Below are 23,895 nucleotides of genomic sequence, written 5' to 3' on the forward strand. Positions count from 1 at the left end.
CAGTGCAAGAGTGGGAGAGCAAGTGTGAGAGCCAGTGGAAGTGGAAGAGCCAGTGTGAGAGCCAGTGTGAGAGCCAGTGTGAGAGCCAGTGGAAGTGTGAGAGCCAGTGTGAGAGCCAGCGTGAGAGCCAGTGTGAGAGCCAGTGGAAGTGTGAGAGCCAGTGTGAGAGCCAGCGTGAGAGCCAGTGGAAGAGTGGGAGACCAAGTGTGAGAGCAAGTGGGAGAGCTGGCGGAAGAACCAGCGTGAGAGCCAGCGTGAGAGCCAGCGTGAGAGCCAGCGGCTTCACAATTGAAGGGTTATGAGTTCAAATCCTGGTTAAGAGGGGAGGGGGTTGTTGACTCGGCCCATAGCGGTTGTCGCCCCCACCATAGGAATATGGAATTTCCACCATTGGCTCAGGGATGTAAACAAGAGATGGGCACCACGTCAAAACTTTTTTTGGGTGTAAATTACATCTTTGACGAAGTGAGTTTCAATAGGATCTTCATGCAGCGATATAAGCGCACGTCATTCATTGCGTCACGTCATCGACATAGCCAAAGCACGTCCACTGCCATTGCTAACGTCACACCGCTTCAAACGGCTGCAGGTGCTTGTGAGACGAGGGCTTTGGGGGAGGAGGAGGAGGAAGGATGGGGAGATTGGTGCCAGATTCCCTTGGCCTTATGGATTTGCCCAATTTAAATTAACCTGCACCTGGCCTGCAGACCTCCCTGCAGCTTGAGGTTACCCCCATGATTGCGGGCAAGGTGATGTTTATTAATTGTCAACAAACTCCAAAAATGCTGGGGGAGATTTCGACCACAGCGCCCATTCCTTAATACCAGGAATTCACATGCAGAAAGATCCCCCGTATAGTCTGATCAGACTGTTGAGGCAAGTGCTGTTAGCGTGTAGCACCTTTGAAGGCCAGAATGTTACACGAGGAGATGGGTGGCCAGCACCACGCCTGACCGCCTTTGTCTCCCCAGTGGCAAATGTTTACACACCGCACCAGGTACTCATTTTGGGGAGAGACACATGCAACCTCCAAATATACAGCAGCAGGCGTCAGGGTCGTGACCGAACCCACGACCTCCTGCATACCAGGCGAGGGAGTCAACATCTCGCCACCACGCCGCCCTGTGACGTGAACCAGCATGCCACACACACCTACACAGTTCTGTCCCCCGAGCAGTGCTTATATTCGCACGCCACACCAAGTACTCGGGCCTTCGGGCCGAGTTGCCCTCTGGGGGACTCTGCGAGCAAAGTTCGGTTCTATTGTCGTGCATTGAGCCTGGCCAAAGGAATCGAACCTGGAGCGGCCGGGGTCGTGGCGCAGTGCGGTAACCACGACCACACGGCGTCTTGCACCCTGAGGCACGAACCGGAGGCGAGACTTGTCGGTAGCCTGGCTCTTTCTAAAGTGATGGACAAAATGCTCTCTTCTTCAGAGCAGAAATATGTTGAAGAGTTGAGTTAAGTCGTTCGTGTATAAACGCGCCTGAGCCAACAAAGCACATTGGCTTGACGCTCTTCCTTCCCATATTAGGAAGCCACTGGGAGGAATGGACTTTTAAATCTAGATTGAAAACTAATTTCCTTAGAATGCTGTTTTGTGATTAGTTTGCTGTCCTTCCCCCGCACCTCCGATCGGCACGGTTGCTCTATGTACGGTGCGAAAGAAGTTCAACATGCATACAAAAACAACGATCCCCTGTTCAGCCTGTAAGAAAACTGTTCAGCAAAGTGCTATTAAGCAAGCAGCTATGAAGGTAGGCATGGCACACGAGGGGGTGGGTGGCCAACACCACACCCGGCCGTCAATGTCTCCCCAGTGGTGATGTTCACACACCACACCAGGTACTCATTTGAGTCCGAGTCGACCTAGAGGAGGCCCATGACCAGTTCAGATAATCATCACTGGTGTTGGCCGTGAGCGGGAATCAAACTCGGGTCACCGTGTTCGTAGCGCAGCGCGCCGACCGCTACACGACCGTTCCCCACGGAAATATGCAAACATACATACGAACACGCACGAGCGCTTGGTCCAACAATAAAAGCAAAAACACCACTCACAGAAACGCCACCGAGAGTTAAAATGCCCACCTGTGCCCAGCTTCCCTCATCGGCATCCTGCTTTTCCAATGGGTGCGGTACGAACAAAAAAACAGGACAGTGCAAGGGGGGCTAGTCAGCGTTAGTAGCACACGTTAGTCGGTGTTAGTGCACGCCAAGCCAGGGTTAGCGCAGCAGAGCCCGTAGGAGCCGCCTTTCCCGTAGCGACGCAACGATCCGCGGTGCGAAGTGAACATCTCTGCGGGTGCGGCCGATGCAATTAGCACGGTGGTCTCCCGTCGACTCTCTCACCCGGTATTTACGCATTTCATTAGCGCCCGTTAAACTTAGCTCTGTTGCCACCCAAACAAACAACCATTAATAATCGTGCATGCTCACATCTGCAACGTCTGTGTGGTTCAAATGGCATTCCGCGCGTACACGTGCGGCGGAACAAAATCCCGCAGGCGCCATGATTATCTACGACAGATAATCCACATGTGTATGCACAGTTATGGATTTGTGCACTGATATACCATGACGGTCATTCGATGATATACAAGTCTGTAACATGTTCATAACTGAGCCAACATAATTTCTCAAAGTGCACGCCATCACCAATGATTATTTTCATTTCTATACATAGAGTTAAGTTAAAATGTAGGTTTCGTAGCCATATTTTTTTGGGTTAGGCCACATGGTAGTTTTATGCAAAACATCGATAGGCTTTACAACAAGTGTATTTATTAATTCGCAGCACCTATACGTGTATAAATAAATATACGCATATTTTGGTGTGTGCGTGCGCTTTATTATAACACATTGCCTCTCAAAGTTATCCACCAAAATTTAATGTATTTTAATTTCAAGTACGTTAATAGCGCCAAAGCCATCTGGCTTCTGCACAATCATAGCACCGGTCTCACTTCGGGTAAAAGCGGAGCGGAAAGTCGTACGGGGAAAAGCAGCTATTGCTCGTTTGAAAAATGACGCCAACACATGCAATGCAAAAGCTGGTGTGATTAGTTTTCAGGCAGCAATATGTCGAGCGACTGTTTGGAATTGCCTCGCAGAGAATTCATTGGCACACGGTGTGCTAATATGCGCTGCTGGAGGGAAGATAAAAAAAAACTAAATAGAATTTTAATACATTATTTTTGTAGACGATGTTGATGGCGATAATAAAATTTCATAAAGTCAACATTATTACCAGCCCATATATATGTATTTCCACCCCCAGCAGGACAAAATAGCAGTGGTTAATACTGATAGGAAGGGTTAAAAAGTACGAGATTAAATGTACTTAATAATGCCTGCAAAGGGACATATGTATTATATTCTCCAAAGTTTGCCGTTCGGTTTCCATAACATAACATAACAAGACATCCCAAGATCCTAATTATCCTGCAACCACACACAAAGGGACGAACCAGGAACATGACAAGGCATACAGCAGTGGAAATTCATTCCTTTCACAAAATCAGAGATAACGAGGAAGGGAATTGCAGCAAGGTGTACACACCCATCTGAAAACGCACCATAAAATAGTCCATACAGTTAAGAATTTACAAGATTTTGGGACTTTGCAATAAGAAGCCTGAGTCTGAACTGTAATGTTATCGTCATGAGCGAGTAGCAGTCATAAACCTTCTCCATTCGTCATGATGGCAGTGACGTGACACTACACGAACATATAAGCCTCCAAACAACTTAACAATTCTGAAACATTTGCCACGGTAACTGTGAAAACGTTGCGTGCATTCGTGTTTTTCAAATTCACAACTTATTCAAGAGGCGTTTACAATAAAACGTTAACAAAACTGCATCTGTTGGAATTCGGCAAACGCCAAAAATGAACCTCAACGGGCGATCGTTACCACGGGACCACAAAGTGGACTTGTTACGATGCGGACGCAAGTCCCGCGTTGGATTTTACAGAGGCCTACCAATCAGGGCTTCTCACTCCCAATCCCAAAACCTCACAAGCGATTTCCCCCCCTCTCGCAGATCGGCGGAAAGCCGCGAGAGTATGCGGGAGTAGACGCGACGAAGCACTGACCGTTTTGGGAGCCGCCGCCATGTTTTCCATTTCCTCGTGAGTCACCCACACATTGCCCGTCGACTAGACACCGCGAAAAGCAGCCAATGCGAGCACGGCGCAAGCCAAAGAAAGCGACAAGAGAGACGGCGAGAAAGTTGTTAGTGTTGGTTAAGGTCCAGACGTCGCCAACGCACATCACGCACAAAACAGGCCTCAGGATATGCTCGGTGGCCGTCAATGGTTAAGTTTTGTTTTTCTTCGGTTCCCCCAGGTACGCTAAAGACGCTTGGTTGAATGCACCCCGCGCCCCCCCCCCTCCCCCCCCAAGGGGGAGTGAATGTACGCAGCGCTGCCCTTTGCTGCTGGGTTAAATGCACCTGTGTCAAAGGGCCCCCCCCTCCCCCTTGTGTGTCTAGACGGATCACTGCAGCATGCATTGGCATGGCAATGCAGTAATTGCAAATCAACCTTCAGCCTTTGTTCACTCTGGTCTGGGACAGCCGTTCAATCAACCTGAATGTACAGGTTCCTCTCGCTTTAGGCGTTTTCGGTTTGTGCGATTTCCTTTACACACGGCTAACCTCTTTCTACCCAACATTTTCTGTATTATGCGGTTTGAAGTCACCCAAAGTGCCACTATTAAACTATTTTTATTTTACCATGCAAGGCACATTGAGCTTTACAGCACTTTTCAGAAGCGACCCGGCCCATACTCAAATGATGGCCCAATCAAGTGGCTTGTCACGTGGACATTTATAGCAGCCAAATACTCTAGAAACTTGTTTCGAAGTATGTAGGGAAAAACCGGAAGACGCGGATAAAAATCCATGCGACCACGGGGAGAGAGACATGCAAACTCCAAATATAAAGCAGGCATCGGGGTTGGGCTCGAACCCGTGACCTCCTGTATACCGGGTGAGGTAGTTAACAAATTCCCACCATGGCACCCCTATGCAGTCGGACGTGGGACAACACTGTGTGCGCACTGCGTGCATTGCGTGTGTACTGTGTGTGCTGTACGCGATACTCGGCAGGCAGCTGTCGCCTCGTGCGGTTTTGCTTTGTGCGCCCTTTGATCGGAACGAATATATGACGACCGCAGAAAGCGAGAGAAGCTTGTACGTTGGAATTGAATATTTCTGTGTGTTAACAACGAGCCACGGTGCAGCAAAAGTCAATGGCAATACAGTTGTGATTCATTTTCAGAGAGACGGTCACAGGCCCTGGTGTAGTTTTAGATGCAAAGACAAATACAGATAATATTACAAAACACGTTTAAAAAAAACACACACACATATGCTACTCCGATAACAGAAGAAGCATGAACCAATGTTCCAGTCTATTTAAATTACACTACTTGTGAAATATACATACGTAAACATTGGCACACATATACTGTTCTGTGCTACACCAAGGTTTGAAATGGGAGCTTTGACTTTGCTGTAATAATTAAGGCTGGGATGACCTAGTTTTTATACACTAATCCTCAGGGATAGATATAACAGTGCCTCCGGCTTCCAACATGGGTGGTTGGATTAATCCCTCACCAGCGTGTACCACATACTATGATCACTGTTAGATTGCATTTATGGCGTTATTTTGGTGATTTCGAAAAGTTTTTTGGTTTGGCCATGTTTTTGTTTATTGTAGTACGGAGTTAGACTGATGGCCTTAATCTTAGTTGCCTTGTGGTTGTTGTTGTTGTTGTTTGACTTGCATCCCACTGGGATTTTTGCACACAGCGTTGGTGTACGGTGCTATTTCAGGAATATTTTGATGTTTTTTTCCTGGATTTTCTGTTTGCACAGTCACATAGTCACTTTAAAATGTTTTCTTGTTTTTGTTTTTTGTTTGCTGCGGTTGCACCCGATTCAAGAGCCGAATGGCTCACAGGGCTATACCACATAAATGGAACTATGAACTATATTTAACCACGGCATATAAACACAAATCTTAAACAATCAAATCTGACATTAAAAATAACAATTTGCAGGGTTTTCTGGGATCCTTAAGTAACATCATTCAAAGAGAGTTGGAATGGGTTTTTTTTAATGAATATTATGTTGATAAGACCAAGGAAATACATCGTAATAATTATAATCCTTCAGGGTCCTTTGTCAGTCCACTGCTGGATGAAGGCTTCCCCATGCTGTGTCGTTCATGAGGCTTGTTTGACCATACTTAACGACGCTGGTGACAGTAGCCACAGGGAGGAATTGAACTCGCGTGGCCACGTTTGTGCTCACGCTCCACCCAAGACAAGTAACACACACTGCAGGTACCATACATACCACATAGACACACACAAACAAACAAAATCGGTCTGCATGACATATACATTCTTTTTAAATGTCACATCTATCGTTCTTGCGCTACAATTTTTATTTGAACGTATCTGCACTTCTAATTTTTTTATGCCCGCTGCAAGATTATCCATAATTTATTCAATTTCACACACGGATTGCTTTGGCTGCGCACTATCAATATTTACCATGCGATATCTGCTTTGATTTTTTCCCTCTTTTTTCAGCTCATGCTAAGAATATATGAAAAAAATCAGGAGGAACGTTGCGAACAGTCAAGGGCAACACGGCCAAATATCAAAACACTGCAGCAAAATATCCTTTCATCTAATAATCATGTTTCTCATTTGGCACGACATTTTAACTCACCACAAGCAATCTGCCAAATGACTCGCTACAGTATGACCATTGACCAGAGTCGCACTCTCTCCAGTGTGTGACCGTGGTCATCCAGAACAGACCGCACAACGTATAACGGACGCGATGGTCGATCCACAAATACGAAGGAGACATCAAAGCGAGACGTTCCGCTACTCCTCATGCAGTTGTCTGCTGGCTTGACCACCTGAACGTGAAACTGTGAGTTGTTGCTCTGCATCTACATCAGCAGCCCGGCAAACAGATCTCAGCCTTCTTTTTTGACGAGAGATTTCAACTCATTGTTTTTGGGATCGCAAACTCCGCGGTGCTCACCTTTTTCGCCACAGTGGCCACACGAATAGAAGATAAATACACAGATCCACATTGTACCTGATATACTTGTAGGGGAAAGTACTGATATTACGGAACAAACTAAACAATTCGTATTTTACCAGGAAAGGCCCACCGAGTTTTACAGCTCTATTTCAGAAGTGGCTTGGCCACAAATGAAGTGGCTTATCATGTGGAAGTTTATAGCAGCCAAATACTCTCAACGTGTGATGTTAATAATAAATGTGCAGGTAAAAACCATGCCACCACAGGAAGAGAGAACATGCAAACTCCCAATAAACAGGCGTCAGGGTCGGGATTGAACCCATGACCTCCTGCATACCAGGCGAGGTAGTAAACATCTCACCACCGTGGCACCACATTGTGCCGGGTCCTGTGGAGAAGGTAGCTGGTGAAACCACTGCCCTCATCTTATTCCAGTTCCTCGATTAGTCCACCTGCACGCATTACTTCAGACCACACGCTGGGACCGACTGCACTTGGCCACGTAAAAAAACGTACGCACGTGGCAGGTCTGGCTACCTACGCCCAAAGAGGGGAATTGCCGAGTCACGTAATTGTAACCGCGTTGAAATGCAATCCATCACTCGCATCACAGACCGTTGCCCAACGGCCGCTTTTGCAGGTGGTACCAATTGACTCCAGACGCCATCGAAAGGCTTTCCAAAACTCAACACGCACAAGTGTAAGCTTGTCCCGTTGCTTTTTCAGCACCACGCGAAAAGTAAAAAACGTGTTGCCTCCGCGAACCGGCAAAGCCGAGCCGCCACCGCCCGAATCATCGTTTACCACCCGCGCCCTCAACGCAACGTTGCGCCGGCAACGTCGGCAGACGGTGCTCGCTCGCTCGCTCGCGCGCGGCGCCTGTGGTACCGTTCTGGAGGTGGGTGGCGCCGAGGGGCTGGTGAGCGACACCATCTCCTGGATGGCGAGGCGCAGCTTGAGCCGGTGCAGCGGGTTCGAGATGCCGATCTCGCGCTGGATCTCCGTGTCCGACAGCGCCGACATGATGGCGCCGCTCTTGACGTTGGCGCGGCACGCGGCCACGTACCACGCCGGCATGCCCACCCACAGCTGCTCGGGCACAAGCGCGGCGCGTGCACGTGCGGTGCGTTACGGCGACGGCAAACAAGGCGGCGGCAGCAGCCGCCCATTCGCCACCAGAGCGGTGGTGACGTCAGCCGCGGCGCTTGTGCCAGGCTAGGTGCACTTTGAGGACGTCGCGTGAAATGTCAAAGGCTCACTGGCAGGAGGTCACGGGACAGACCCAAGTGCCGTGGGTTGACTTGACCGAGATTACTTGCAGATGCTCCACCTGTGCCCCCTGCTGCATTTTATCCGCCCAGCTCACAACAGTAAGCATCACTGCTGTGCCCTCTGTTGTTGTTTGGAGGGCGACTGCCTGCAACTGCCCAGTCGTCTCCTTCACGAGCCCCCTGCATAGAGGTCAATGTTAACACCACCGGTACCAGTAACCGGCAAGGCCACTCAGCTCCACATCCTCCTGTACCACATCAGCCCATCTCTTCTCCAGCCCATGCAGGACCCGTTTAGCCCCTCCATCTGGACAAACAGAAGATGCTTGGGCATGCGAGCTACATAACAGAGTCAACGCAGGCGTGCCTATGGAGAAGCTCACTGATGTGATTGTGTCCAGACGATTCAAGGATCTGCGAGCTAATCACACAATCCAGCCTAGTTAAACCCAGGAAGCATAACACACATACACACAAGCGTGCTCGCGCGTTCACCCACGCGCATACACGTGTACGCAGGAATGCTCTCATGCGCGCGTGTGTGTGTGTGTGCCTTTGCGTGGGGAGCGATAATGTAGCGGCAAGCGCGCAGCGCTATGAACCCGGCGATCCGGGTTCGATTCCCGCTCACGGCCAACACCAGTGACGATTATCTGAAACTGTCCTGGGCCTCCCCTAGGTCAACTCAGCCTCAAATGAGTACATGGTGCGGTGTGTAAACATTGCCACTGGGGAGACAAAGGCGGTCGGGCGTGGTGCTGGCCACCCACCCCCTCGTGTGCCGTTCCGGCCTTCATAGGTGCTCGCTAACAGCACTTGCCCCTACAGTCTATTAAGGCTATACGGGGGATCTTTGTCTTTTTTGCCTTTGCGTGCACATGAGAACCCACGTGGTCGCAAGAGGTGCGGACATAGATGCACAAAGACGACGATGCTCTGTAAAACCGACACAGGCTGTTGAGGAAAGTGCCGTGAGCGAGCATCTATTTTCGGGCGGCACGGGGCACAAAGGGAGCGGTGTGTGCAGTTACCACGCCTTGCTTGCCTTCGGCTCCCCATTGCTCATGTTTACACGACTGCGCCAGGTACCCATATAAAGCCGAATCCACCTAAGGGGAGCCCCAATACCGGTTTTCCGTGGCCGGGATTCGAACTCAGGTTGCGGGATGCGTACATGCACGCAAACAGGCATACACTCGCGTACAGAAACTCACGCGTATACGCATGCACGAACACATAAAGAAAAACACACAAAGACGAACACACACAAAGCTAAGTATCCACTGTTTGGTATTCCGGATTCCAAGGCATTGTAAGTGAGAACCAATTGAAGCCACCGAGGCACAGGAGGAGGTGAGCGACCGTCTGCCTTGGCCATCTCAGCGCTGACGTTAACACAACGCCGGCGGCGGGTGCTGGCACTGGGTGTGGGATAGCGACGCGGGATGCACCCTGCAGTTACCTCCAGCCAGGCAACAACTGTTGGCCCGTCCCACTGTGCGAAGGGAAGGACTTTCCTGCGCGCGTCTTCCAGGAGCTCATGCCTACCAAAAGCAGAATGAGAGAGTAGAGAACAATCAGCCACGCGGCGGTTAAGGCTCCCGAATGTAAAACCCGAGATCTGGAGGTCTGCCGTGAAGAATGAGACAACGTCAAGGGTCCTACGAATGGACACGGTGCGTATATACGTTGACACGATGGCCACGACGCCCGGCAGGATGCGCGTTAAGTAACCCCCCCCCCCTCCTCACTGCTGTCCCGTAGATTGCAACGGTTGTCGGCTTGCACGTTTACCATCGCAGGAGAAGGGGGGGAATGTTTTTTGTTGTAACCGTTTACTTTAAAAATGAATACATTTAGACTGCCCGAAAACAGGGTCGTCCAAGGTGTTGACATCATATTTGCGTCCATCTGTCCGGCAAACTAAACTGGGTTATTCGGAATTGTAGGTGTCCATGGCTTCTTGTAATGTTTGGCTTGAGCCAGAGAACAGATGACCGTGGATTTAATGTCAAATCCTTGAGACGTCAATATCATTTACAAAAAAATGGCCTGAGAGTTAAGTTCAGATTATTTTACACATTGTTAAATTCCGAATTTAGATTTTCTAACAGTTGTACATAAAATAGCATGTTGCCGCAGTTTAGGGCTGAGTCAAAACATTCATGCAGACACAATCCATGCAACAGGGAGCATCAGGAACAAGGTATTAGTGTCATGATCACGGCCAGAGACACGCATTTCAGGGGAATAAATGCAGGGCAAAAGCAGGCGGGATCCCGCCAGCGCTTTAGTCCAGCGTGATCTTGATAGATGTTTTCCGAATCCATTCTTAAGACAATTATTTTAATGAATGTTGACGTCTAGGTGTGCCGACAAAAATTCATGCCTCCAGCTGCAAATTACCAGGGTTTTTTTTGTTTAGCCGATGAAATACCGCTTAGCCACAATCATCACACACGGCCATTGGCGCTACAGGATTGGATGCAAGTAATAATCACACCTTCGCCAATCTGTTCATTGTGCATTCACACGGCCCAATAAAAAAAAAAAACATTACCGCAGCTTCTGCTCTGATAATTCCCAGCTGGAGTGACAAATACTTGTGACAATCAAAAAAAATAAGAGACTATGGCACCAACTTTGGTGCCCAATTTTGGAGCCCGATTTGGAGCTAGCAGGCCGAGGCCGACTAAAGGCTTTAATTTAATCCGGTCGCGTCCAAAGCTTCTGCCAGTTCACGTCTGCCACATTCGAAGAAGCAAGCGCCATTTTTGACGGCATTCATTTATTCCCCTGAACGACTTAGAGGGAAGGTGGACTTACCCGGATCTTTTTTTTTTTACCACGGAATGGAGGAGAGGGTGGAGAGGGGAGACAAGGGGGGGACGCATTAAAAATGGCGGCACGGCGGAAAGGGGCGCGTGGCGGGTGGACGAGGAGGAGGTGACATAGGCAGGGAAATCCAAGCTTTGTGCATACGCACAGTCTTGAAAATAAGCCTTAGAAGTAGAACAAAGATAGCCCAAAACGTGTTGTTGTTGTTGTTGTTTAACAATTGCTTTACTTTCTACTGCCACACACACAGAATCACTGCAATATGTAGAACACTCCGCTAATGAAGACGGCCTCCACACCTCCGTGCCGCCAGCCCAGCATATGCTGAACGGCACGTAATGCGCAGATCCGAGTCCAAAGCGTGGAGTCATCCCACTTATCGCAGAGAATTTCTCAGCCAATGACCAACTTTCCAAACGCGAGTCTCATGTCCTTTATTTCTGGGCTATCCTTTGTGGGCTTACTTTACTAACAGGATAGGGTTGCTTGTTATACTTGATACATGGCCATGCGCGCAACACACCAGTAAGTACAAATAAAAGGTATGGTTTAAAGTAAAACGCAAATGAGATTACGTATTGCTAGAACGTGCCCAATAACTTAATGTCTCGGTCCTTGATCATCCCTGCAATGAATGCAACCCCGTCAACCCATACGGTTTACCCGTATTCTTGTACAGGGAAATTTAGTTTTCAGGCCCACACAGCGTACAGCCGTTTCAATATGGGCAACATTTTTATTGTCTATTTGTTTGTGTTTCTCCCTTTTGATGGGACTTTGTAAAATTGGTCCGTAATAGGGTAGGGCACTGATAAGGGGTTGACAGGTATAGCGTAATGGAATATTCCACATGAGTCTGTCGGAGACTATGATGGCATCACGAGGGCCCTGCGTCTCATGGTTGATGTTGCGCGCTTCATTCTGTGGACACGAAAGACGTCTTTGTTGTCCGTAGTGACTGCAACGTGCCCACAACAAAGGGGGCCGTATAAAAGCTCGAGCATAATGGTCGAATCAAAAGAGAAACGAAAGGAAGATTGGAGATGAATGGGAAATGCTTTGATAAATTGTGTTGGAGACAAGCCGATAAAATGGCAGTTAATGACATACAACAGAAATGTTTTATGCTTTTAGATTACGATTAAACCAGCAAAGTCGAAAGCTAATAACCCACAAGAGGAAAAGCATGAATTAGCAACTCTTTCATCTCTCATATATATAAACATCTGCTTCAATATATAAGGCTCCCAAACATGGGTAAATTACATGGTGAATAGCACAATGCAATTTTAATTAACAACCCCACAGCTATTTATGGTAAACATTGGCTTTTTGCTTTGAGGTTATGTATTTATACTTTAAATGGTTGCTCTAGTAGGATAAAAAAAAGTCATCTTTATGTATAATGGCAGGAAAATGGAACTCTGTTTACCATCATTATGCAGGACATCTTAGTGTTGTACTGACTTGACAAATGCTCTTTGTAAAACGACTATCAATAGTTTGGTCTACATCAGTACCACGTTCCATCATGCTTTTCGGAAAAATATAACGTTCAAATTGTTTGTGTTCGATATTCACACCACAGCGGATCATATATATGTGGTTCTTGTTGTTTGACTTGCATCCCACTGGGATTTTTGCGCACAGCGTTGGTGTACGGTGCTTTTTCAGGAATATTTTGCTGTTTTTTCCTGGATTTTCTGTTTGCACAGTCACACATAGTCACTTTAAGATGTTTTCTTGTTCTAGTTTTTTGTTTGTTGCGGTTGCAGCCGATTCAAGAGCCGAATGGCTCACAGGGCTATACCAAATAAATGAAACTGAAATATGTATGTATAAATATTGAACTTCTTTCGCACCGTACATAGCAAACGTGCTAATCGGAGGTGCAGGGGAAGGACAACAAACTAAACACAAAAAGCAGTTCTAAAGAAATTGTCTTCTAATCTAGATGCAAAAGTGCATAGCTCCAGTGGCTTCCTAATATCGGAAGAGCGTTCCAGACGGCCACGGAAGCGCATCTGAACGCGCACGATGCAGTGACTTTCTTTGTCCGATGGCTCGCCAAAAGCCGCTGCGAGAATCAAGAGATAATAGCAATATATACATAGCGATTTATAGCAATATGTGCAAACATTACAAGTGATGTCAGGGGATTAAACAGTGGTAACTGTGAGTCCAAAGAATACAACTTTTCGTTATTGATATATCAATATAATATTGGAACAATGTGGGAGAATTCAAGCTGCAATCTCAGTGGCTATTCAACTCTACTTCATTCAACTCTACTTCATGGAACGTGGCCAGGATCATCATATAAGACGACAGCAAATTTGCATCGCGAGGGAATTTTTGTTTAAACCTTGCAGCGTTCACAACCATGCTTGAACTCTAAAATTCTGGCAAGTTTCAAGGCAGTTAATGGAGCAGTCTAAAGGCGGCTGTGATATACACGCCGACTTTCACCTTCGTGGTATTCATGTCCTTCGATGCACTTGCAGGAACATATTTCCAACGTAGGTCAAAAGGACCGCATTTTACGTAATTATATGTACAACCGTATTGAGGTGGCACAGGCCTTAGTGCTGTTTGATACCATACCGGAAGCAGGCTGTTTATAGAATCTAGATATACGTGATAGCGAGACTAAATAAGCAAGAGTGCATATATGTCCTTCATTGAAATGCAGACAGTGTGGAGCATGCTTTATACATAGATACAGAGTGTACACAAGAATGTGGTATATCTACAAAGGCAACATTTTAAAAATGCACACTACGAGCAGATGCTGGATTAGCAATACTGCACGTTACCCAGGGAATAAAAAAAACAATCCAGCGGCTACTTATTTCATGCTTAATCAAACCATGCATGCTGAAAATGTTGCAGTTACATAAAGCCGAATACATCCGCAAAAATAAATGAAACACGGTTTAACAGCCTGAAATACGACTGAGCAGTTACTATCACCGTGTAAGCCTTTGTGCTCGCCAAAATGACTTTATTTTGTCACGAGCTGCCAGAAAATGATTTGAACCTCACTCTTATCGTACATTAAAGCGAAATTCAGTAGAAGTGGTCCAATCGTTCAAAAATAGGAATTCAGAAAATGACGGACGCATCTGATTGAGGTGAAGAAAGTTTTGAGAAAACGTATTTGGTGGGGGGGGGGTGGAAGGAGAGTATTTGACATTCGGAAACCATCTCCCGCGTATAGGCATGTCATCTCAAGTGCCGCACTGCGACACAGGAAAGTGCTCGGCTTATTTTACATTTGGTGACTATTCATTTCACATGTTTTAATCGGTCACGTATGAAACAAGAGTCAATATATCCACTGCTTGGCTGTGTGGGGGTCACGGGATTTATTTTGGCCATACTTCACCACACTGCAGGCAGAAGCATAGACGCAGAGTAGTACAGGACAACAATATCCATTGTTGTACGCTAATAACTCTGCTGATAACATATCCCCGCAGCAGGCCATAACAGCCGTTTGTTAATTTTATTTGGTGATGCTGCATTGGCAGTGAGGCCACAAGCACAATTATAAAAAAAAAACTCAACATTTTGGTCAATCACACTGTGTGGCCTTAAAAGGAATAAAACATATATAATAGGCGGTGTTTCAGGCAGTGGCTCTCCCCTCCACTATTTCCCATCCTTCCCCTACCCTTTGTGATCCCCAAGTACCCCTCTATCACTGTCACTCGTTCCTCAATCTTTGTAACATGCCCCTGCCATATAAATCATTCTATTCTGTCACTGTTCTGTAAGCTATGTCAAGCGCCCTGAGTGAAGGTGCTCTATGAATATAAATTAAATAGAATTTGATGTGCTTTGATAAAGGGTCATTACCCAAAACGTTGCCTATTTGAAATATATATTTTTCCCATTTAAGAGAGCGTTATTGACGAATGAGTTGAGTGTTTTGCTTTATGCATGCTGGTTACCCATCTGAGCACTATCCAGGCTCATTGCTGCTTAGCTTCCAGAATGTGCTTTTTGTTTTTAGTTTGTTGTCCATTCCCAGCACATCTGATTAGCACGGTTGGCTATGCACGGTGCAAAATAAGTTTAACATACATAGGGTCATATTATTTCAGCAGGCAGTGCCCAATGAGCTGCTCTTCTCTATTTTATGGGTGTCCTGCGACAGTACAGATGTTATACAGTACAGATCTTAGTTATAATCATGATAAATACGTGCATACATATATACACACCAGTCATTAAAAATAGATATTTTAAGAGCTCGCTCAACTGCAAATCTCTGCGGTTGATGCACGCACAACGAGTGGACTGCACGTCATGTTCTGTCGACGCATGGAGCGATGAATTCCGTCAAACGGGACCATGGCGGCGTCTAGGGGCAGCAACTCTACTTTATATTTTTTTAAGGTGTGATGTTGTCTACCTCGCCTGGTATGCAGGAAGTCGTAGATTCGATCCCAACCCTGACGCCTGCTGTATATTTGGAGTTTGCATGTTCTCCCCGTGATCGCATGGATTTTTTTTTCTCCGGGTTCTCCGGTTTTTCCCTCCACATTTAGAAATGTGCGTTTATATTACTTTGATTATTTTGCTGCTATAAATTTCCCCACGATCGGCCACTATGTTGAGCTCATAGCTCAGCGGACTTTACCCAGCAAGATAAAAGTAGCTCAGCTTCAATTGTGTGTATATATTTTTAGTGATGTGTTTACCTTTCCCGTAACTTTGCACCCCGAACGTGTGCTTTCATTGTTTGTTGTGGTCATGTTCTGACCTGCCCCCGGACTGAACATCTGCGAGAGCTTTATAGCTCATCGGATTCCTCCAGTATGAATAAAGACTCTGATAAAGAAAGTTTCCCAACGAGGGAATGCTGAAGAGGTGAGCCCAAGTCACTTACTTCTTTTTCATTCTCCTTTCCTTCTCCGCCTGCGTCCCCAGTTTCCCAAGTCCCAGGGCATCCTGGGTAGCACTGTCGACTTCCCCGAGGCTTCCTGCTGAAGACAGGCTCGTCGGGTCAAAGTCAAAAGCACCGGGGCCGGTGCCCACCTCCGATCCCAGTGGTGGACATTCCACGTTCCCTGAACAAGACCGGCATCCGATTGTAACAGGCGAAAGTGCGACGCTACAAAACTGATTTGCTCCCTCAACTACTCGTGGAAGCGCCTCCACTTGAGGGGGCGGGGGGGGGATGGCTTCTCTGGAGCCCTGCTCTAGGAAGATATTCTGACCAACTCTTTCACACACTGGTCAGACAGGTGGGGGTCAGATTTACCCCACCACGCTGCCGGTCGACTGCATTGTTATGACCCGCTTGCACCGCTGGATGAACAGGGGTGGGGTGGATAAAACTGCCGTGGCAAGAGATCGAATCGGAACGGCAACCGCTGGAATGCAAGTCCAGTGTGCTCACAATTACAAAGGCGAAGATGACCCGTATAGCCTTAACAGACTGTTGGGGCAAGTGCTGTTAAGTGAGCACCTATGAAGGCAGGAACGGCACACGAGGGGGTGGGTGTCTTCCCCAGTGGCGATGTTTACACACCACACCAGGTACTCATTTGAGGCTGAGCTGACCTACGGGAGACCCAGGACCGGTTCAGATAATCGTCACTGGTGTTGGCCGTGAGCGGGAACCGAACTCGGGTCGCCGGATTCGTCGCGCAGTGCGCCAACCGCCACGGCACCCTCTCCCCCTATTACACCGCCGGCGGCAGCATCCACGGCAAGAGGACACTTGCGCCAAAGCTGATGGCACAAGCGCACAAGTACCTGGGCCTTGCAGAGGCATCTCCTTAATAGCCCCGGTGATCCGAGCCTTCTCCTTCTTGCCAAAGAGGCGACCGATGGAAGACTTGATCCCTTTCTTTTTCTGCGCCTTGTGCAGGGAGTCCTGGCTGCTGTTGCTGCTGCTGGGATTGCTGGCTTGGCCATCCTGGGCCACAGGTGGCCTAAACGGAGGGCACAAACGTGGCACAGCGATACTCAAAAGAGAGGCAACGTAACGATCCGCCGGGCGATTTCATAAGCGTTGCTCGGCTTGGATGTCTTTCGAGCAATGCGCACGTGCCAGCCTTTGCAGCGATCGAACTGCTGGACGAAGGGACAATGCCTTACTTATCTAGAATTCACCACGCTGGTGTGTGCGTGGGTTGGTGTGTGCGTGGGTTGGTGTGTGCGTGGGTTGGTGTGTGCGTGGGTTGGTGTAGGTGGGGAAAGTAGACGTGAAAGCGTAGAGGTAAAGAACAACAATGGATTTGTCTGCGCTGCCCTCCACTGCCCACCATGCATTCCCGCAATGACCATCTGTTTGCGCATGGTGGTCTACCATCCAAGCACCATCTAAGGCCCAACATTGCTCAGCTTTCAAGAAATATCTATGAGTTCCCCATAAAGACTCTCAGTGTCCACAGACTCGGTGAAGACGGTCACTGTATCGCGTGCTGCCAGATGCGCTTCTGTGGCCACCTGGAACGCTCTTCCTTCTGATATTAGGAAGCCGCCAGGAGCTGTGCACTTTTAAATAATCTAGATTGACAAACTAATTTCTTTAGAACTGCTTTTTGTGTTTAGTTTTATGTCCTTCCGTTACACTTCCTATTAGCACGGATGACTACGTACGGTGCAAAATAAGTTCAACATACATACACACGTATGTCCAGTTAAGCTCTAAAACACGGACGGCGTATACATTTCCAGAAGGTCACGTCGACAAACCTGCATTCCAACAATAGCATTGCCTGTGTTAGAAGCACTCAAACTGCAAAGGAGCGTAATATCTTTAAATTACTTTCATGAAATATTTTCTTCTAAGGAGAGCGCTGCCGTGCCTGAAAGACTTGTTGGAGCCCGTTCAGGCCCCCCACCCCCCGAGACGGAATTGGATACAAATGGTCACTTTCGCCTTGCACTAAAATTGCAGTTGGCAACCTAGAAATATCCCGCTCAAGGACAGAGATAGGATTTAGCTCTGGGGGACGGGGGGGGGGAATGAACCCTCTGGCGTCAGCCGCGTGGCCTCAGCAAAACCTTCGCGAGGACATTTCTCTCTTGCGGAGGAGAAGGGCCGAGAGAGTCTGCGAGACATTGAGTCGCAGCTAGGCTAATGGTCAGCAGGAAACGCAATTACCGTTCTTGCCTGCCCGCCCGCCCACCCGCCCCCCACCCCCCCTTCCAAATTGATGCATTATCCTGCCGGAGAGAGCCTACAGGTTGCAAAGAAGACCGTGAATTAAGTACGTTGGGAATTGCAATGACGTGAGGATATTTTTTCTGGCGAGGATCGATCTAAAAATAAATGCAGTTAAAAAAAAATTAAATTAAAATTTACATTTTTTTATGTTTTGCTTCGCGATAACAATGGTGCCGGTGGGTTTTAACTTGCAAGTAAAATAACATTAAGACCCTGCTGCTACCACAGTGCAAATTAACAAGCCTCATCTAGACAATGCCATTTCACAATCTTAACACTTTGAGGCGAAATATATCTTCAACTTTCAACTGACATTCATAGCATTAATTGAAAGCAGCCAAGGAACCGAATACCAATTAACAAAGCTATTTAACTAACAGACAAATGCGACAGTTGATCAATGTACAAGGGAAGCTGCCATGCACAAACTGTACGGCGTAAGCGTGCCCAAAGATTGATCACATTCCAGTGGCCATGACTGTTTGACCCCGTGCCACTGCATGTAGATAGGTATTGGGGCTGACAACACAATTTTGTCCATCTGTCGGGCCAATTACAGAAGCTAAAAAGGGGTGAATCGCACCGTTATCCGGGTGCAATTGTTTGGAATAACCATCGATGTCCTCAACAGATAAGTGCCAGATGGTGGATGGATTGTCACTTGCTTATCAGTGCAGAGACACTCTCCAGGTAATCGCTGTGAGGCTCTGCACAGAGTAAATGCTTTCCAACATTAACCCCTGACCTCTAGGATGAGCATCTAGCTATTCCAAAGACTGCACCCGAAACCTCGTGTAAGCCGCTGGCTTAAGACACCATGAATACCTGGACAAGGGTAGATGACCACGTGTAATAATAGCATACACACACCCTTACAGCAATATATATTTTTAAATAAGTTGACAAAACTGCGTGGGCAGTGGTGCACAAGTACAAATAACAAAACAAAGATCAACACTCATAATAGAGGTTTGTTTGGGTTAGATCGCGTCAATATATAAATGTGTCGTAAAACCCGCCACCACCCGACACAACCAACTAGTAAGGGTTGTCACGTAAACAGAACGTGGCCAATTCGTCACTAGTGCAGCACACCGGTGTGTTGGAGAGCTCTAAGCCACAACATTTACAATCTGAGTACGACGTTTCGCAAGTAATTACATCTAGCTTCATCAGGCGACAGCCAGATATGTGGAGAAGTCTTACTGTTTCGCTCCTTATATAGAGGCGTAGATGTGGTGACCGCACTTCTGCGCTTTTGCGCAAAGTGGGGGTGGGGTATTCACGAGTCGACGTATATTATGCATGCACATCATGCGTTTAGGGCAATGGACCTTCTGCAGTCGTCGCAGTTCTGGATGCGTTGTGAGTTGCCAATCTGTCACCTGACTTGGTCATCAGCTCCCATTCATTCCCATGGCCGGCTCAAGCCCACTCTTCTTCACACTCGTGATAGTACGTGCTCATCTTTCCTTATATCAGAGCAATGCAATGCTCTGATATCAGAGCAATGCTCATATCAGAGCAATGCTCTGATATGAGCAATGCTCTGATATGCTTACATCCTGTAAAATAATGTCCGTATTATTACGTATCCATAATTAGGCACGGACACAGCACGTGCACTTATAGCGTCAAAATACCAGTTAACTGTCGGTTATCCTAGCAAGGCAGGAGAAAGCTCGACAATGTTTAAGTTGCGCCATCTTATTTCTCATTGCAATGCATGTATAGGATCATATTTACACATTTGTCAATGCAATAACGACATACTCTTTGGTTCTATTCGGTAAAGTCACGTAGGTAAAAAATAAAACAACAAAAATCACGACGTTTCGGCCACAACACAAGCGGCCTTCATCAGGTGAAGGGATCAGGCTGTCTCGAGGACAGCGCTGGAGTGAAACACAGCCACACTCAGACCGCGGACCTTTAAGCTGTGTGCGAGGAAACAAGGTGCCTTGACAAAGGAATTAGCATAAAAATTAGCATTTGATTGGCCGACTTAGCATAGAGGTGGTGTACGTGCGGGTGGACTTGCCGTTTGGCGCAGGGGGGGGGAGGGGGAGTTTACCTATTGATGGTGTGAAAAGGGAATTTTTAAGAGCTGCGAAAGTTTGGGGTACCACTACTTGAAAAATATACTGTACCATTGTACCATTGTTCTTAGCTGTCCATCACAGTGCATCAGACTGGTTGACTGATTAGGGGTACGAGCGGTGGCGCAGCCGTTAGCACGCTGCGCGATGAACTCGGCGACCAGAGTTCGATTCCCAGCCACAGCTAACATCAGTGATATCCGAACCAGTTCTAGGTCCCTTCTTTCACGACTCCGCACTGACCGGCACCGTTAAGTATGGTCAAACAAGCCCCTTTTGACTGACGGGGCATGGCAAGGCCTTCGGCAAGCAGTTGATTGGCAAGAGGGACTCGTAAATACGATTGGTTTGTAAAAGCACCGCGTGAACTCAGGGCACACCACCACCATCGTTGGCTTAATAGGCGACAGAGGCTCTGGTGAACTCCACTCACCCGACTGCCTGTGCAAGCCCCACAGTTCACAATGACACACCCCAAGTGTCTGCGCTGCAATTTGCGGACAGTTTAGTGCCCGTGGATTAATGTCCGCGAGTAAATAGCCTGCGTTTTTTGACAGCGTTATCTATCGGCGATCCAGATTTAAGCGACGGTGGAGTTATGATTTAAGCACCGGACGGGAAACCGTCCAGCGCGAGTGAAGCGATATCACGATGAACGACACCATCTTAAATGGGAGCCGCAACATAACCAATGTGTGTGTGTTTTGTTGTGTGCCGTAAAACCAGAACTGTTGATGTCTATCTCGAGAGCTTTGGCATGGCCTGCAACAAAAGGTCCCCCCCCCCACCCACCCCCCCGACACCCCCACCAAAAGTGGCAAGAGTTCTGCTAAATGACATAAATTTAGTGCCGTGGTCTCGGCTCGATCCGCAAAAAAACCTCAGCCTATTTAGTGGACAAATAAAAGGCCCGCGACACGTAACGCAACTTTGGGAGAGATGGAACGCCAAGTAGCTAGGATTGCTCAGCGGTGCCAGGGCGTCTTCACACAATCAGCATCTTGGCAATTGTGCGGCCCAAGCCGTAGTAGATTCAGCGGGTAGGCGGACGATGTGAGATTCATTGCCGCTGGAATGCCAAGTCAACAAATCTCCCTGCTGTGCGATGGCTGAGGCGCATTTGGCTCAAGACTGTTTCCAATAAGGCCAGTGCCTGGCCTTACTGGGGATTTATTTGTAAATTATGTAAAGTTACAAAAATGTAAACATTGAAGCTAGTCATTTTTTTTCACGTCATAACTCAAGAATTATCTAAGATTGGTGCTTTGCCATTTTTTGCATTGATTTTCATTTATCAATTGAACATGTGGTGTTTATGAAAGTACAACAAGTTTACTCTGAGAATACCACATTATTACAAGCACAAAAATACGTATAATGTGACATTCACATCATTAATCATCGACCAGAGAGTCAAATAGCCCCACCCCATTGCCAAAAGGGCAGAGGGAAGCTTTCATCCAGCAATGGATTCAACAAGGGCCGGAACTTATTATGATAATCTAAAACAATTCGACAACTATGCTGTTCGACACCTGCTTTTAATGTCCGTAACCCAGGACCTTCATGGAAATATGTAAGTATTGTTGAACTTTTTTCGCAGCGTACATAGCCAACTGTGCTAACCGGAGGAGGGAAACTCCGTTGTGCCAATGGATCCGCACCTTGGACAGCTACGTACGGTTCGAAAGAAGTTCGACATTAACACAACGGTGGGATAGGTGCTGTTAGCGAGCACCTATGAAGGCCGTAACGCCACACGAGACAGAGCGTGGGTGGCCAGCACCACGCCCGGCTGCCTTTGTCTCCCTAGTGGCAATGTTTTTTCACATCGCGCACCAGGTACTCAACTGAGGCTGAGTCGACCTAGGGCTGGCCCAGGACCAGCTCAGATAATCATCACTGGTGTTGGCCGCTCCCCACAACGTACACACATTTTCATACGTGCGTGCGGTGCCGTCTCTTCTGAGCCACCGGCCCCTAGCGCAAAACAAAGCGGACCCGCCCGTCCGGCCGACGCACGCGCGTGCACACGCGTGCACACGCACACGCGCACACACACACGCGCACACGTACACACACGTACCCTCGGAGTTCCTCCTGGCTGGCCGAGCGCGTGAGCTGCGCGCCTTTCTCGGCGCCCACCCTCGGGCTGGGCGGTGGCGACGTCTCGCACCGTATCGTTGCCTTGTCCTCCCTCGGGTCATCCCGCGACCCACCGGCCTGCGGAGGAGCCGAGGGGAACGCTCGCTAAGGCGGGGCAGCGAGTGGTTTTTCGCGTGGGCGCACCGAGCTGGTGGCGATGGTGATGGGTCAGTGGGTGGTGGTGATGGGTTGGGTGGCGGGACACCAAGTACACGGTGGTACAGAAGATCGAGGAAATGCGCGAAAAGAAGGCAATTGTCTCAAAGCTCACTTCTCGGCGTCATTCGGAGATCCGTAATCGGTCAAGACCGTACAAAGCGCTCGGTGAAAGCAGTGCACAGCCAATTGTATGCAAGCATTATCAATCGCATGCTGACGTACTGTCGCCAAATGTGTTATAGTCATGTTAATTGATACGATGCATCGACGTTATACTCAAGCACCTTGAGCTGCGGCGAGAACTTCCGTGAACGCTCCATCTGACATGAACCACCATTCATCCTCTCTCTCTCTCTCTCTGGTTATCTCCCACTATGGAGCGCACGGGTATTTTATTTCCGAAGGAAATACGAATTTGATCGATTCAAGCAGGAGAGAGAGCGGTGACATGAAGACGTCACTCAGAATCACTCCGTTAAAAGGAACAAAGTCTGGTAATGGTTTTCCGCAGATCGTTACAATTTCACGAGCCGAAAGCGGGGAAAGCACACTTCGAATGTGTTTTGATTTGAGCGTTTTCGTCAAATATCACTTTGCGAGCTACAAAGCGAAATCTCGCAATCAAAATATTGAGGAAGAATACTGCTCCAGAAAAAAATTGGTGGGAGTGCTCGAAGGCAACTGGCGTTTAAGAATTGCGTGAATTTCTCTAACGGCAACGGCTCTCCGCATATCATTTAGAAACACAGAGGGGGGGGGGGGGGGTGGGCGTCGGAAAGGGGGAGGAGTGGAAAATATATCGAGTTTTGAAACATGTTTTTCATCTGAAAAGACGTCCCCGAAATGTGACGTACGTTGAAAAGTTTGGCAGCAAATGGATAGAATTAATTAAGTGGTTTTTTTTTACAATTATTGCAAGCCCTCTGTGTTCCTTCACGAAAGCTAAAAGCACACAAAGCACAAGTAAACTTCCCACGACACGCATTAGCTGCATAATTTGAAAAAATAAACAACAACAAAAATCAACAAGAGATTAAAAATAATGCATTAAAAATGTTTCTGCACTGCTGATGATATAATATACATTATATGCACCATGAATTTGATGCATTTT

The 23,895-nt window shown here is 47.6% G+C and overlaps 1 protein-coding gene across 15 annotated transcripts in view; it reads right to left on the reverse strand.

Annotated features, from left to right (window-relative positions):
• The window catches only part of LOC116945543 (liprin-alpha-1-like), a 273,534-nt gene that overhangs the window by 18,428 nt on the left and 231,211 nt on the right, over window positions 1–23,895 (reverse strand). For 8 of the 15 annotated variants that reach the window (XM_076069404.1, XM_076069405.1, XM_076069406.1 and 5 more), the window contains 7 exons: window positions 22,564–22,700; window positions 16,959–17,137; window positions 16,087–16,183; window positions 9,814–9,895; window positions 7,969–8,169; window positions 4,100–4,162; window positions 2,092–2,118 (listed from right to left, as the gene is read on the reverse strand). In XM_076069404.1, coding sequence (XP_075925519.1) covers window positions 2,092–2,118; window positions 4,100–4,162; window positions 7,969–8,169; window positions 9,814–9,895; window positions 16,087–16,183; window positions 16,959–17,137; window positions 22,564–22,700 — 786 coding nt within the window. The remainder of the gene's footprint in view (window positions 1–2,091; window positions 2,119–4,099; window positions 4,163–7,968; window positions 8,170–9,813; window positions 9,896–16,086; window positions 16,184–16,958; window positions 17,138–22,563; window positions 22,701–23,895) is intronic. The other 7 variants (XM_032959941.2, XM_032959938.2, XM_032959933.2 and 4 more) reach the window with 4 other exon arrangements.

This window comes from Petromyzon marinus, chromosome 24 (assembly GCF_048934315.1).
Source record: "Petromyzon marinus isolate PM22_M1 ecotype Great Lakes invasive population chromosome 24, UKy_Petmar_22M1.pri1.0, whole genome shotgun sequence".
Classification (NCBI taxonomy): domain Eukaryota; kingdom Metazoa; phylum Chordata; class Hyperoartia; order Petromyzontiformes; family Petromyzontidae; genus Petromyzon; species Petromyzon marinus.